Below are 16,651 nucleotides of genomic sequence, written 5' to 3' on the forward strand. Positions count from 1 at the left end.
TTTTTTTTTTTTTTTAAAGTGCATAAACATTTCCAATTGATGGTATTTTTTGGTCTAGCCAAGAATGACAGCCTAGGTCAGTTTCAAGTCCATATTTTAAACACCTGCTTGCACAAAGCCAAATCCACGGGCGGCGAGGACTGCAGCCTGGGGGTCAAGGGAAAACAGGGATCCCGCGGATTTGCTCGGTTGCGTGGCGGGAGCTTTCCTGGGATGTTGGCTACTCACAATCTTTCCGTGTGGCTGCGTCAGGGAGCGGCGTGGCGAGGCTGAGGGTGCTGGACACGCCGGCGCTGGCACTGTCCAGGCTGCTGCCGAGGTGTAGCCGCCTCATGTGCCGCACGACTGCCGTGGCGTTGAACGCTTGCTGGAGAGAAAAACAGCAAAAAAGAAGTGGAGAATGGAAAAATTGCAGGTGGAAGTGTCACTTGTGCTCCTTTCCTGGCTGCTGCGAGTGTCAGAAGGCCTGTTATCTTTCAAATTTTCCCCAAATTCTAGTTTCTAAGGTGGAAACAGCATTATCGGACCTTCCTCCTCCTCGCGCCCAGCTGGGATGCAGTGGCCTACAAGGAAAGTCATATTTGGCAAATCCATCCCTGCCCCAATACACAGTGTTTCATGTCTCTGTGATTCATGTCCCTGCGTRGTGCTGACCCCACTCCACACAACTACGGCTACTTTAGCTCTGAGCAACCCCAGCCCCACTTCTCTCACTCATCACATCTGGTTCTTGGCAAACACCATGTAAAAGTGTGTAAAAGGCCCTGCAGGGCCACATAGCCCAAGTCTGGACCAATATTTTGATCATGATTTTGGGCCACAAAAGCACTACTATGTGGGAAGGTTGGCTGCATGGCCATTGTGTTAGCAGAGCTGTGTGCTGGGGTCAGCCCTCGGGACAGGTCACTTACTCTCCATTTGCTTTTTGCGAAGTTCTTCCGGATCTGAGCGCTGACCGACTCGTGGATGTTTTTGTTGAGTGCTGTATCACCAGCRATCCTGAAATGGACAGAGCAGGCACATTTTAAGAGATCTTTTCCTCCCCTTGAATACTCTTTCTCCTCAGCAGAGGCTGGTCCCAGGTGTGGCATCTGCACCTGCAGTGACGATGATTTCATTCACACAAGGGCTCAAACTTCCCATGGCTGTCTCTGCTGGCAGCTGTGGTGGAAAATCTGGGGCAATGAAAGCCAGTGTAGACAAGGCTTGTAGTTCTGGCAGCTACAAAGAGGCACAGACTGATTTTTTTTGGTGCATGGCTGCTTTCTATCACCGTTGCAGTGATGAAAACACTCTACCTTTCCTTTTTTCTTTACATCCAAAGATTTAGCATCAACAGGCTGAGACTACTTTTAGCCTCAGCTATGCAGAAGCTTCCAGAGCCCCTCCAACCTGTCTGATTCCTGTTTGTACTGGAGATTTTCCTGACACCCTGCAATGTACGTAGTCATTCATCATGATTAATGTAGATTTACAGTAAAGCACATATAATAGACAGAGGCTGCACAAAGGGCTTAAGCTGAGCAACACTTAACCTAAAAAAATTGATTGATCTCGCATAGTTTCTTTAACAAATAWAGATACAGTTGATTTGTCACTAAACTCAGTTATTTCAAGGGGATTCTATTGATTTATTTAACTCCTCAAGKTATGAGATCTGTTGGAAGAGAAGGCCAGAGTGAAATGATGTTGGGCCATGTGCTGGGGTATTTAGTGCTATCTAATGTAGGTGATGCAAGGAGGCAAAGATTGCCTTCTGTGTTGTATGTGGTGCTTTCAGAAAGATTTTTTTTGCCACAGGGTAAAAAAAAAATGTCCATTAGCAATAAAAAAATTGTAAGAAATTGAATAATCCATCAGGACCAGAGTCTCCCAGTCTGAAGAGCTCCAAGAGGTTAAGCAGAAGGTCTGGGGCACTCATGAGTCATCTAATCCTGCTCACCCCAGCTTTGTCAAAATAATTTTGAAAGTATTTGACTAACCAGTCCCTAAAGATCTCCAAAAGATGGACAATCCTATCCCAGTGTCTCACTAGCTCCCAGAAGACATGGAAAATAATTTATTCCCTTTGTCTTTGAAGCATCTTTTCACATATTTAAAGACTGTTATCATGACTTCTCTCYGTCTTCTCTTTTCTAGACTAAACAAACTGATTCTTTCACTGTTTCTTCATAAGTCATGTTTTCTAATCCTCTGATCTAGTGAGCTCCTCTGGACTTTSTCCAGCTAGTCCACATCTTCCTCAGAGGGCAGCACCCGAACTGTTCKGTTTTCCAACTAAGGCAGCAGAACGACAGCATTGCTTTGTGTTTCTTAAAAGATGAAACTCTGCTTACATACYCCAGCCTGCTGCTTCCATTTACGTGTCCCGTGAGTTGGAGGCATCCCTTTCGCTTTGCCCAGATCATTCCAAACTGTAACCCTGTTCTTCTAAGGACATGCTGCTTTTTCTGCCTTCCTGTCCATGGCACATCTAAGAAGTGCTGAGACCAGCCTTCTCCAAATTGCTGCCCTCCTTCCTGCTGGCAACAATGTCCCAGGATCATCATCAGAGAGATGAGAGGGGTGACTTACTCTTGGGAGGAAGGACTCAGCCCTCGTGTCCCAAGAGTGGAGACCCACCAATCCCATCCTGTTGCMACTGAGCTCATCTGTATTGGGTTATTCAGGAGCGTTGGAGCCAGCAGGATTGTGGGCAGGAAGGAGCAGGGATCCTGTTCAGGGTAACTGATCCAGCTGGGAAGGATCCTGTCTCACTACCATGTGGTCTCTACCTGGAGCAGACAGAACTGGGCAAAGCACAGCTCCCARATGGCACCTGGCTTCCTCTCTTGGGTCCCTGTGCTGCTGATGGAGAGAGGGAGGTGCTGACTGAGAACTGGATGATCTTCAGATCTTTGACAATGATTCCTTCTGATCACCTCTCCTAATGACAGCGAGGCATGYTGGATTTCCTACATTTCTCACTGAGGCCAGGTGACAAAAATCTTTGTGAGGCACTGTTTGGGTTCTTCATCATGTTCCCTATTCCACCCTCTGTTGTGCTCAGTGAATATTGCTCAGCACAGACCCTGATGGATCCCCAAGCAGCCCACATTCCCAGACAGGCCCTGCCAGAGTTTCCTGGTGGGAATGCCAACTGCTAGACAGAGTCACTCCAAAATGTCACAAACACTCTGTTGTATCCAAGAACACCTCCCTGGGGGAGACACGTGCCCTCAGCACACACCAGCTGGGAGCACTGGCCCTCACACTACAGATCTCAGAAGAAACTACAAACCAAACCATCCCTTCAGTAACTGACCAAAAAGACCAAGACAGAAAATTAATTTACACTTGCAAACAATATTTTTCCACTAAACCAGAGATGCATTTTTTTTTATGAACAAGTTGGTTAACAAACTCTATAATAACATATTCTGTTTCCCACTTGTCAAATCTTATTTTGGAAACATGGACAGAACGAGGTCTTGGGGTACGATACCCTTGTCAGCTCTTCTAGAAGAGCGCTCTTGCCAGTCTCCACAAGGACTTGAAAATACATTTTTGTCATATGAAGCTTTTGATTGAGTGTGTAGCTCCAATACAGGCTTTATATACATATACATACTTTTTTGGGTTGGTTTTTTTGTTTGTTTGTTGGTTTTTTTTTTTTTTTTTTTTTTTTTTTTTTTTTTTTTTTTTTTTGCTTTAGGGATCATTTTCTGAAATGCTGGTGGTTTCAGTAAGAAACTGCTGGCTCCAATACTTCACAAACTGCTTTCTACCACTGCTAACTCTATGTTCACTATGCAATTCTTCTAATTCCAGGAAGAAGTCTTGGTATTTGGGTGTTTTCCAGATAGGCAGAATCAGAATAGTATTTTTTTACTTCACAAGGGGATGGACAGACATCCCGTGAAGCCCTCAGCTGCTACAGCCGTGGGACCACCCTACACTTAAGGTCTCTTTGGCAAAATCAGCACCTTGCAGATGATGGTTTTTAATCAGAGCAAAATAACAGCACTGCTGGGGCTAATTGAGTGCAGCAGGAGCTGTTCAAACACGTGCTGGTATGCTGAATGGTGCAGCTCAGAACGCTGCCAAAGTCGGGAGTGGGATTGCTCCCCAAGCCGCCTTTGAAGAGCTACCCTGCTAATCCTGYGATGCTGTAACACGAGTACTGTGCTTTCAGACTCTAATCTGCACTTGGAGGGTTTTGTAACTTTTATGAAATACTCATGGTGTTACAGTGTTTATAGTATAGTTTTACTTCTAGGAAAACAAGGGCAATGTTAGCATCCCTTAGCTCTTGGTGCTTTGCTGGAGATGTGGGGGTTTAAAGACACAAAAGAGGTGGAGGTGAGCAGGGAGAAGTCACATCTTTTGTACTCTAAACTGGTAGATATGAAAAATGAGATATGCTTTGGGCACACAGACCTACTCTGTGGTAGGTATCATGAGCATCCTCACATCTATACCAAATGYATTCATCATGAACTGCAGTTCCCTTGCTGAGAAGACAATGAATGAAATTTAACAGACACTGGCTTTAGTGCATGTTATAATTACCCTTCCACATTTCCCTAATTCTCCAAGTCCATAGGCTATAAACCATCTTGCTTTTCCTTTTAGGATGAAAATGCCCTAGTATCTTTTTTTTTTTTTTTTCCCCTTTCTTCCTTTCTCCCCCCTTCCCTAGCAAACATATCCTTTGCCTGCAGAAATCAGCTCCTTTTTCACTGAGAAACTGTAATCAACTTGAGCTGATCAGACTGATGCCTATCTAGTCCTGAACAATAGTTTCTGGCTTTGCAGTTAACTTTGAATTTAACTGTGCCAGCACTGATTTGTTTTNAGCTGGCCCAGTAAAAGTCATTGCTTCTACCTACCACATACATATACAAAAATTAAAAGCTGGCCCAGTAAAAGTCATTGCTTCTACCTACCACATACATATACAAAAATTAAATTAAGCAAATCAGAATAATGCATCATCTGTTATCCTGCTGATCATCACCCAGAACCAAGCAAGGATGGATTAGACTAAGTGGAACCTGGATTTTCCCTCAGGATTCCCATTTTGCAGCACCTGAAAGCAGCTACATCCCCCTGGTTTGAGGCACTTCATGTTGAAGCTGGTTTTATATCGAGTTGTAAATCTATAACTATCTCAATGCACAGAACTGGATACCAAGAGACACAGTCTGATGGCTCTCCATCCCAAACACTGAAGCTAAGAAGGGTAATTCTCATTAATAACCATAACAAATCTAATCCTGCACATGAGAGGAACCTAATCTRATGATCAAATATTGTTTCACAGTATCTAATTTATTTTAGCTCTCTAGCTGACTTCAAACTTATCACACCAATTTATCTGGCCATACCACTTCTAAGCTTTGAGAGGAACCTCCAACAAAGACAAAACCAGCAAATTTCCTTTGGGACAGTTCTCCATTAGCATGCAACAAGCAGATGTCTCTCTCATCCTCCCTGCCCACAACAAAAGGCAGAGCCTTTCATCTACCATTATTTTCTGAACCCTCCTTCTGAAGGCAGCCAACTCAAATGCTGTGCAGGCCAAAGAGTGCTTGGAAACACTCCTGGGTAGGATCACAGGAAACATGGATTTAGCTGTAATGGATAATGATGAGGGATCGTAACTCTTCTATATGTACACACACACACACACACCACGTGTATAAATACACACACACAGTGCCAGTGATGTTCCAAAATAAATAGAGTGCGGGGATGAACTCGATAAGAGTTTGATTTAATGTTGTAAACATCAGCAGTTCCCTTCAGGAAGGCCTTCTCACACTTCAAACAATATTGCCTGAGAACTGAGCTCTTTGTAAACCATGTCCTTTCCCTGGGTGGAAATTATTATCTGGTTTGTGCTCTCTGGYACATAATAAACACTCGGGGTCATGGTCACAATTTGCAGAGGCTCAGTCCTAGCCAGAGCTTTGGGATTCYTCAGTAGGCACATCCCAAGGATCCTAGTAAAGGGGAAAGGCCAGGGCCACACTCCTACCCTACAGACACCAATGTCTAACTGGTGCCTCAACCTCCTTCTCCCTTCCACAGTCTGTGTATTTACAGTCTCTATATGGAGGTGATTAATCCAACACTCTTTAATTTACATGCCCCAAATTGCCTTTGATGCCATAACYGTATTCAGCACACAGCACTAAATCCCATTTAAGTTTCCTTGGTTAATGCATGACAGAGTAAATAGATTCATGGCAGCCCTTCCAACTTCTGTATTAGCTTCCTAACTGCTGGACTTTGTCCTCACCCTCTGAGCATTGCTTTCTTTCCCTCTGATCTGAGCCTGGGTGCTGAATTTGGCTCTGCAGGACCTACTCTGAYCTGACAGGGAGCACACTTCGATAATCCTTGTGGGATCCTTCCAGCTCAGGGTGTTTTATGTTTCTATGAGTCTGTAGCTGGAAAAAAACAGGTCCTAATGGTTCTGCTGCTCACCCTTAATCACTGCAGACTWAACTACTGCCCTAAACAGGATGAGGACTCTGACATGGCAATATATTTACTAAACTTAATTGCTGTCTTTAATATGAGCCAGGGAAACATWAAAAAGTATCAGGCTGCAGCAAAATCACCCCATTCTTTTGTTACCTTCATTTTCCTCTTTGAAAAGTCACAGTGGGAACAACTGAGCAGAACATTGCACCTTTGCAACACACCATAAACAGTGCAAACCTCACTGAAAGACACTCTATAAAATAAATAACTTTTCCAGTGGAAAGCACAAGTCACCTGTATATTAAACTGGAGAAATCTGTGTAAATGGACAYGCAGGGGTGGAGTTATTATACCAACAAATCTCACATATTGTACTGTTTCAGCTACCATAATTCACTGCAATTATTAGCCTCCTTTTCTGCCAGCTCYGAGTTTAACATACCATCCCCCTGCCAAGGCCATTTGATTATAAATAGCAAAACATCACGTAAAAGCAGGCATGTGGCGAGCAGATACACTGCAGAAAAGTGGGCCATTGGGAAGAAGTATTTACTTTTTTTAGGGTCTGATCCTGTGCAAACATTTAGTCATRCGAATAGCTGTCTATTATGGAGCAGTTTCCCAAAACTCAAAGATATTATTAACCTTAAAGGCACAAATGAAGTGTCTTGCAAGATCCAGTTCTAGCAAGCCCTGTTTTGAAGGTTATGGTGATTAAAATACAAGGTATATTTTAGAATCAGTTTGTTCTTCACAAATACTACTTATTGAAACAACAAAATCTCATGGCCAGGTAGACATACCATGCACAGTTAAGTACTTTTAGCCCAGATTATAAAATATGTGTCAAGTACTCATGGTTTCATAAATTTCTTCCTATTTTGTGATGGATCCCAACGATCTGATACTGCAGAGGAAGATTTCACAGGAGAAAGAAAAAGGGAAAGCTGGAAAATGTTACCACATGGAGCCACCTCACCATATATATTAATTATCTACCCTTTGCACAGTGACAGGGACTCAGGGAGGTTGTGTTCTGGTGAAACAAGGGGACAAACCCCAACTGGGTTGGTGAAACAAGGAGACAAACCCCAACTCTCACTGAAGTCTGGCCTCAGTGGAATCACAATTTTGCTCCGTGAGAACTCCGGGATTCAAAGATGCTTCTCCAGTTACGTTGCTTGTGCAGAYAAGAAAAATCACCTTTTATGAGATGCCATTAAGAGCTGCTTGCAGTGCAAGCACTCTGCAAAAACATAATTTATGGGACCACTTCAGCCTGCTCAGATCATCTCTTTGCACAAAGCCAAGCACAGTTTTATGCACTTCTCCACTTCTGCTAATGCACARAGAAGATGCACTGTTGGCACTGTGGAAGGTGATGTGGCTAAGGGAGATGGACTCTGAAAAATCCATGCTCATCTGAAAAGGGGGTGTGGGATGACYCTGTTTTGAAGGGTGTGGTACCCTCTCTCTGCTGGCTGAACATGTGCACCCCTGTCCCCAATTGCTGCAATGCTGAATGCAAGCACAAGAGAGAGGAACTCAAAATATGGGAACTTAAATATGGCCAGGTTGAGAGAAGGACACAGCTGACTATTGAGARGAGGCACAGAGCTCTCCTCCTCTTCCTCTGAAAAGGCCTTCCCTCCCTTCCAAGAAGAGGAGAGGATGTCACTGCAACAGATGTAATGGCTAGAGTGAGAAAAGAAACAGCAAAACCCTCACTATTTCCTGACATAAGGAATCTGGGTGGAAAATGCTCCTTGAGCAATGCTTTGGCAAAAGGAGATCCTATCATTAACTCCACAATAACAGATAATGTCTGGGTGAGCAGCCATGATTATCMAAAAAGGCATTTATCACTACAGGATCCAAAACCTTAAAAAAAAAAAAMAAATCACTGCACCCCTCTCCAGAGAAGTCCATAACTGCAAGATCCATGTTACAGGAAGCTGTTCAAAGCAAGGGAGAATGAGAATCCACTGTTGCTCACAATAACATTGACAAGGCAGATCTGAAGCCATACCTCTGTAAACCTCCATGCTTTGCTTTCAGTAAAACTGTCCTGTAATCCCCTGTCTCTGTGTCAAAGGGAGGTRGATTTGGGATGTGGGGCGGAATCATGGTGAGTATTTTCAGCCTCCCTTCTGCAGTGCCATCTGCATGTCTGACATTTCAAAGGCTGACCCCGAGCTATGCTTGACACACTGGGAGATGTGCAAAAACTTGAAACCCTGAGAMTGAACCACTGGAGGGCAAAGTCAGCCTGGCAGAAGAAGACCCCTTGCCACAGAAATGGGGAAAAACCCTTTTGAGGGGGTTGTTTCTAAATGGAAGATTGGATTCTGTGGAAAATAGGACGAATTGTGGAGCAATCTGCAAGTTTCCATTGGCCCTTGGCCATGACATGCAAAAGAAAAAAGAAAACCCCACAAAAAAAGGAATGAAAACACTTTTTATCATTTTGTTCCTTTCAGAGGGCCCAGAAGCTGTGTGTGTTACAAGTGCCACGTTTCTTTGTTGCACTCCAGCAACCAACACAGATGCAGCAGGGCCAGGAGCTGGATGCTTACGTTTTGTGTATCTTGGATCTAAGGCTTTGGAAAATCTGTCTCTGAGCTGTACAAATGGTCACCTCACTGTCTGCTGGGAGTTGCATTCCCATTGTTTATTCTGCATGTCTAAGACTGACTTGTTTAATTTCCCAAAGCTCAGGTCGGTATCATTTAGAAACAGTTTGGGAAATTTTTTTTTTTATCTCATAAAAGCTGGATTTAATTTCTCAAATTTCCTTTTTGTCACACAGACAATGCTAAATGAAGTGGCACTTGGGACAATTGTGCCGTWTAAAAACAGAGTCTAATGCACACCTGGGGTGAAAATGCACGCCATTCACGCTTTTCTGTTGCAGCTATTATAGCAACAAAAATAATACTTCACTTTATACATAATGTTTCCTGCCCTAAAAGACTGAGATCCAGAGCCCGTGTGTGGGTGCAGCTGGTGGAGTGGGATGATGCTCTCAGTCACTCAGGGCTGGTCAAAAGTCCATGAGTCACCYYTGTTCCAGCCACACAAACCTTGGGYAATGCTGGTGAAATCACTCACATGCAAAGGCATCATTTCACTCAAAGCATTTTAATCATTTTGGCACATCCCACTTCTGCACTGCAGTCAACACACAAAATTTAGCATTTTCCTAATCCTTACACAGGTTGGTGCATGAGTTTAAAGTCCATTACAGTTTTCCAGAAAAATCCAGAGGACAAATGTAGGAATTGTAAGAATAAAAGCACAGGGTTATATAGTAGAAGTTAGTAGAGYATGGGACAGAAAAACCCCTCCCACCCATGAATGTAAAAAGGTTCTCTCTGTCCTGAGGCTTTCACAGGGCAGTGAGTGCTGCTTACCAAGGGTGCCGTGCTGCCTGCTCACAGGTGTATCTTTTATTAGGGTCCTTCTCCATCAAATTCCGAATGAAGTCTTTAGCTGCAAAAAAAAGAGAGAGAATAATCGCATGCAACTGAATTGGTGCCCAGTCCTGCTGACAGATGATCAGCCAACAGCACTGAAAAGGCTACCGGGTGCCATCTGGCCACGGCACAAGAAAATGGCCCTGAGTAATTTGTCATTTATTAGTATAGATATAAAGTGACTTAGGACCAAATCCAAGCTATTTAGTATAGCAGATAAAAGCTGAAGATTTCKACTCCTGCAGGTATATTTAGGAGTGGGATGGATAATTCAGAGCCAACAGAGTACAACCCTGCCAGTTTCTGGGTCCCTGGTCAGCCATGTGCTGCATCATCTCTGTGGTCAGAATGTGGCCACATCCACTGGAAGTGCTGGTCAGCTGAGTGGAGAGGGGAGAGGTCAAAAGCCGCAGTAAGAGGAGCTTTGTGTTTCTCATTCCAAGCAGACACACACATGGACAGCTGTGAGGGCATGCTGCATATTAAAGAGGAATTTAGCAAGGAAAATGGACTCCCTGGAGCAGGAGGCAGTGTGTTTTTAATCAACACAATAATGGAAGGAAGGGAGATTGCAGCATGGCGGGCATCCAGCAGTTTCAGGACAGCATAGCTGAAGGAGCCGCAGCAAAGCCAAATATGGCAGGAAAATCTTTGTGCTGATTTAGGTGATGGACTTTCCCCCACGAGGCAGAAGGGTCTGCCAGCAGACCTTCATATTTTCTCTGAAAATCCTTATTAGTTTAAAAAAAACTTCTCATCACATATATTTTTGAGCAATCCATCACAACAATATCTGGACTGCAGATGTAAGCAGCATAAAATATTGCTCTGTGTGGAGATAAGAGCATATATAATCATCTTTATTATAAAAACATTCAATTTTTATCTCCCCTGCCTCAATCAGTAGCACTAATAAATCAGAAAACTGTATTTATAGGGATATTTTTACATGATAAAATATTCTTAGAATCCATTTCTTCTGCATGAAGGAGCAGATGTTTCCCTGGGCTGGGCAGAGCAAGGACAYCGAGCTTGGGTGACCTCTTGGAGACCACACAGTGTGTCAGGGACACAGGCAGGTGCAAGGATGAATGTCCCCTGCTGTCACCCCTGGACACAGACCTACATCTGCCTGCAATAAATTGGTGCATCTGCCCCTCTGCCAGGCTGACTGGGGCAGGGACAGGAGGGTGCTATGGGTTAATGTCTCCTGCACTGGGTGAGGAACATCCACTCACATGGACAGTCCTCCCAGCTCCTGGATCTGTTCACCTGCCTCATCTGAAGGCCATTAATTTCTTGGCTCTTTGCTGCACACACTGAGGGTTTGCTTTGGAGCTGCAGTGCAGTGTCAGCAACAGAGCCAAACTCGTTTGCCACCTTATTATTAATGACACATAAACAAGCTGTTTTTCATTTGGATACAATGAAGAAATTAAACTGCTTTAATGAAGAAATTAAACTGTTTTTTCTTCTTGGACAGTCTTCTGCCATCTTCATCTTCTGTTTCAGCTATGTTTTAGTGCTTTGTGCGTGGCTGGACAAAATAGTACTTAATTTGTCTCTTGCAGAAACAAGCTCCCATGACTACCTGAGCCAAAAGAAAGGCTCCCATGACTATTTGAGCCAAAAGAAAGGCACATTCCCACTGGTTTTCAATTAAAAGAAGCTTTGCACCTGATGGAGGGTGCATTTTCTTGCCCAGAAGGGATATGTGCAATGGGCTGTTACAATTAAAAGATCAGTAGCTGCTTACCAGACTCGGAGATGTCATCCCAGTACGGAGAGTCAAACTCATACTCTGCTTTAAGGATCTGCTCGAAGAGTTTGGAGTCGTTTTCRTCATAGAAAGGGGGATATCCACAGAGCCTAATGGAGGGCAAGAGAAAAGAGAGGTGACCGCTGGATCCATCTCTGTCAAAAAGACGAGAAGGAGCGAGGGTGAAGAGGAAATTCTTGCTTAAGACTTGCCCCACKAAGTTTTCAAGCAGGCAAATCCTACCATGAGATAAGTTTGTTCAGGGACACATAAACCCAATTCTGAAGAGTGACAYTGTCCTGAACAAAGAGGAATTCTTCCTGGAAAGCTGGTGCTGTTGACCCCATGCTGACTCATGCAGATCCCCTGGCCTCTCTCTGCAWGCCTTTGGGTGTTTAACCAGAGGAATAGTTTTATTACACAGACATGACCCCTTCCATCCTCTCCTTTACGTGTGGCCAGAGGAGATTTCATGAGCTAAACCTGAGCATCAGTCCCTCTCATCCCTCAGCACATCCAGAGGACCCGGTGCAAAGCAGGACAAGGAGCCCTGCAGAGGGCAGGCAGAGGGCACAATGCATCTGCAGGCTGTGCTGGGCTCTGTGTCCCCTGGCACAGAGAGAAGGATGCCTGGAGCCCACCCAGCTCTGCAGCAGAGCCTGCAAGGGCTGTACAAGGATCTGCTGCTGCTGCAGACACAGGGAGAGCCTCCCCCTTCTCCCTCCTGCAAGTGATTTTGCTGACCACATCCAACTGCCTGCCTTGCCTGAKGCTAGCAGCAATCCTGTCCTGGTTTTCAGTGTTGATAACCAGACTTCTCAGAAAACCTAGCCCCAGGACAAGCRGGATGTTGAACATTATTTGCCCAGTTTGAGCTGATACATTCAGGGTGCAGCCTCCCAGTGCTGCAGGGGGCAGGACAGCCACGATGGACTTGGGAAAAGCACATCCAGGGCTTTATTAAGCAAATGCAGTGATAAAACTTCTGTGCCAGACATTCCTCACACCCAGCTGGTGCTGCAGGCTGTGGWCTGTCCCACTGTGCACAGATATGCCAGCAGAGACACCCCTGCTTCAAGTTTTAACCAATGTTGCAAAGTGCCAGATTTACCTGTAAGGCTGGCCCAAGGTTTGAGCAAACCCATCCTGCTCACAGTTAAACAGATTTTTCTACCTCTGTGGTTTGTTTGGAGACAATACATTCTTTTCCTCTTATCACTGGTCTACGCTCTAAATCATTCTTTCACATACTTTGCTGGTATTGAAATGATCTTTTCCCTATGATTTTCTTAACTCTGAGTCAATCAATCTCAATAAAGCATTAAACTGGAGAGAGCCAGCCATTACCAACAGACTGTAGATCTAGCTCAGAAGCAACAACGGAGCAAGGGGGGGAACTGCAAGAAATGAAATACTTGAGTTATTTATAACCCAAAGCCAGCCGGCTGCCCTGGAGGTTATTCRAACCAACTCAACACTTGAGGGTGAAAGGAGCAATGTTTTGTTAGCTCTGAAGGGCCAGTGTGCTTGATAAATAATTTAAATACTGAGTGAGATGTTGATCTGCGTCACAGCCACATTGACCTGGGAGAACTCCACKGAAATTTGCAGCATAATAATGAACCCGCTGTAGAAATCTCTTTATCTCAGAGAGCAGATGAGCCAGTCCTTATTTGTGTCCCACTGGATGAGTGCCATTATCAAAAGCAGTAAGATAACCTCATGCCAGACAAGCATTAAGTCCAGAGCAGAACTGTGCACCTCCTTCCTGATGGGCAGTGCTTGTGCAAGGGGCTGGGTGCTCCTGGGTGAAACCCTGAGGTGCAGCTGGGGTATGAGAAGGGTCCTTAAAAATGCTGCATTTAAGAAGCCAAAAAGCCACTATGTACATGGACAGCAAAGGAAAAACCTCTGRTAGCTTAATGAAAAACTGGATCCACAATCGGGGTCCAGCTCTAGAGTTACCTGTGAAGAACTTTTAAATGAACCAGTGTAGCAATGCTTTAGTGTGGTAATTATCAGTGCTTACACCCCACAGTCTTGGGCTGGAATGCACACCAACTGATTTTCACCTTCCTCCTCTTCTGTCAAAACTCTCAAGATTTTGGGTGTTTTACTGAAGGGAAATGATGGAGCTGACAGCACCAGCATGGCAGCAGGTAGGATGAGCGCTGGGGCAGAGATGCCCAGGCTGGAGGAAAAAAAAAAAAGCACTTGGAGCCATTGTTCTGTCCCCTCTTCCCTGGGAGACTCAAGGGGCTCCAAGTGAGATGCCTGACAGCCCTTCATTAATTTCTTGCCTTCCTCAGCACTTTCCTTGAACAAAGCCAAAGTGCTCTGATAAAGGATTTTAAGGCAAGCAGRCAGCACTGTGCATGCTGAGGCACTGGCAGGCTGCTCTGGAGAGAGAAATAACTCTCCTCAAATGTGCACTGTGCTAATTACCTTGGCAGAGGTACAGGAGCACCAGTCAGGACTGCTGTGATTTATACACGCTTGTGGCAGCAAAAGGTAGGAGCAAACTGCTGAGCTGGACGGTGACAACCCTGCAAGGGGGAGCACAGAGACAGGAATCCTACCAAGAGCCCCAGCTTCTCCAGAGCCTTTCAATCCAACTCCTCTGCACGGCTGGAGGAGCTGCTCCTCTGGGGAATCAGCCTCTCTGCCTGCTACAGCCCATGCTGATGCACATGGAGAGACAGGGTCATGCAGGAGGGCACCAGAMCTGCTGGGAGCTGAGCACAGGGCAGCAAACAGCCTCTATTGGCACAGGACAGACAACAGCCTCTTTTGGCACAGCTTTTCCCTTGCTAGGGAGARGCTGAGAAGTGTTAGTTGCTGTGACAGGTCATGGGCAAGGAGATCCCCCCAAATCAGCCCCTCTCCTGAGAGCAGGCTGAGCGCAGGCAAGGACTGATCAATCCTCACTTGGCCAAGGGTGGGATGGGATGAACCTCCTGCATAGGGGGATCCAAAGATGTTCCTCTGGGAGGCAAATCAGTGAGGACCTCCACCAAAATTCAAGTGAGAAGGGAGTAAGCCCTGTAGATCAGAAGAGGTGGCATAAGGGAGGGGAACATCGGGGCAGCCTGGCACAGGGATGGGCTGAGAGCCAAAATACAGGCAGCCTTGCTGTCCTTTCCCTTAAAAACAGGGTTTAGGAAGACACAGAAGTTTTAATTTTACTTTAATGTTTAACATTATTGCTTTGCAGAAGGGATGGGAAAGCCCCAGTAAATCAGCCTATCATGCAGTTTATGGCTGGAGGAAATCTTGCTGGACTTCCAGCAACTGGGCCACTTTCCAAAGTCCATAATGAGTTTTTGGTTAATTCTTACAGAATCAAAATCCCACCGACTTCATTTCCATCTGCTGGGACATTTCTGTGTGAAAAAAATGACCTCACTATCAGAGGTTYTGCTGCTTTTCTTTAGATATGCAGAAATTCAAAAATAACCCCTCTGTCTTCGATGTGAAAAATTTTTGCACTGTCCTGGGGGAGTTTCAGGCAGCTATTAGTTGTCATCATTTTCTTGCAGTTTCAYCAAATGAAGGTTTTCAGAATAATTCAGCACCTTATCATATAAGCAACAGATTTGCCCCTAAACTCCTATTCCCAGTCTTGCCTTAAAAGAAATGGGATGCAGATAAGAAAAACACAGGTGGATGTACAAGAGAAAGATACTGCCAGCAGTAATTTCTAAAAGTCATCCTGAGAGCACAAGAGGAATAGCAGGAACATCTTGTCCTCACCAGGCAGAGAAAGCAGCCCTCAGTAAGCTCTCATTACATATTGGGGTGACACCAAAGGCTAAATAACTCATTCACATGGTCATTGTCCAGCCTGTAATACAAGAGGCCCCAGGGTGAGTTTTACAAACAATTTTACAGTTAAACTGGAACAAAGAAWTCAGGGAGTGCTCAAAGACCTGAGATGTATGGTGTGGGAAGTCATCCAAGTGCTATTTTARGGATAAACACATTTCTTCTGTAYATTTTGGGAACRGTCCCTCATATTGGCTGACACYRGTRCCCCCACAAAGCTGGGGACAAGGASATARMAGCATAGGGAATCAAGGACAAATYAAGAAKCAAGCAATGAGGAACAATTATTTGGGATTGGCTTCCCAATATTAGCTGAGTTTTCCTGAACAATCCAACATGCCTGTGTACTCTGTCATGACTCTTTCTCCTTCCAKTGCCAAACAAGTAAGTTATTCCTCACTTTCTTGCTTAGACTTGTGTGTGATGCTAARCAGGCAAGGTGACTGACCACTTTTCCCCTATTGGTGACTCCAGAGTGATGGTGGAAACTTCTTTTGGCAGATATACTCTGCAGTGACCCTGGCTAATCCTTCCATACAAACAACATCACCGATGATTCATGCACATCTACTTGAAAATCAAAAGCAGCTCAGCAGCAAAGTGTGAACATATRATCCAAGATTTATGTCTCAATATGTAATTGTTTATAAACAATAATAAAGCAGTAACTCTGTGGTCCTAACATTGAACAGAATCAGAAGAAAATTCAAGGCAAAATGTGATTGRCTTGTGGCAGAAGACTAAGAATAACCAGGATCTGAGGTAGAGCATTCTGTGCCCCAGGTCCTTTTCCAGCTTTGACATGATTTTCTACTTTTTGCATAAATTAACTTGATCTTCTCTATATAAGGTATGCATGTGATCAGTATTTTAGTTCTCCAGGCTTTTATAACCCCTTATGTGACCTAGAAAGGTCCAAAATCCAGCTGCTGGGAATCCAGAGAAGTCTCTAGTTCTTCTTATGCTTTATATTTTTAAACTGGACACATTATCAAAACTACCTTGTGATAAGTGGAAAGCTGAATTCAACAGCGAGGCTGTTTCAAATTGAGTAATATTGCAACTGGAATAACAGGAAATTTCAGGCTCTAAAATTAGTTTTTGTGAATAATGACTT

General features: G+C 44.5%; 1 protein-coding gene across 1 annotated transcript in view; it reads right to left on the bottom strand.

The window, feature by feature from the left end:
• The window catches only part of CAMK1D (calcium/calmodulin dependent protein kinase ID), a 203,309-nt gene that overhangs the window by 4,375 nt on the left and 182,283 nt on the right, over positions 1-16,651 (bottom strand). Inside the window, exons 7-10 of the mRNA XM_057366458.1 lie at positions 11,707-11,819; positions 9,888-9,966; positions 912-999; positions 229-367 (exon numbers count right to left, since the gene is read on the bottom strand). Coding sequence (XP_057222441.1) covers positions 229-367; positions 912-999; positions 9,888-9,966; positions 11,707-11,819 — 419 coding nt within the window. The remainder of the gene's footprint in view (positions 1-228; positions 368-911; positions 1,000-9,887; positions 9,967-11,706; positions 11,820-16,651) is intronic.

This window comes from Malurus melanocephalus, unplaced genomic scaffold (genome assembly GCF_030028575.1).
Source record: "Malurus melanocephalus ecotype Western Australia unplaced genomic scaffold, MMel_1.1 scaffold_65, whole genome shotgun sequence".
In the NCBI taxonomy this organism is placed as follows: domain Eukaryota; kingdom Metazoa; phylum Chordata; class Aves; order Passeriformes; family Maluridae; genus Malurus; species Malurus melanocephalus.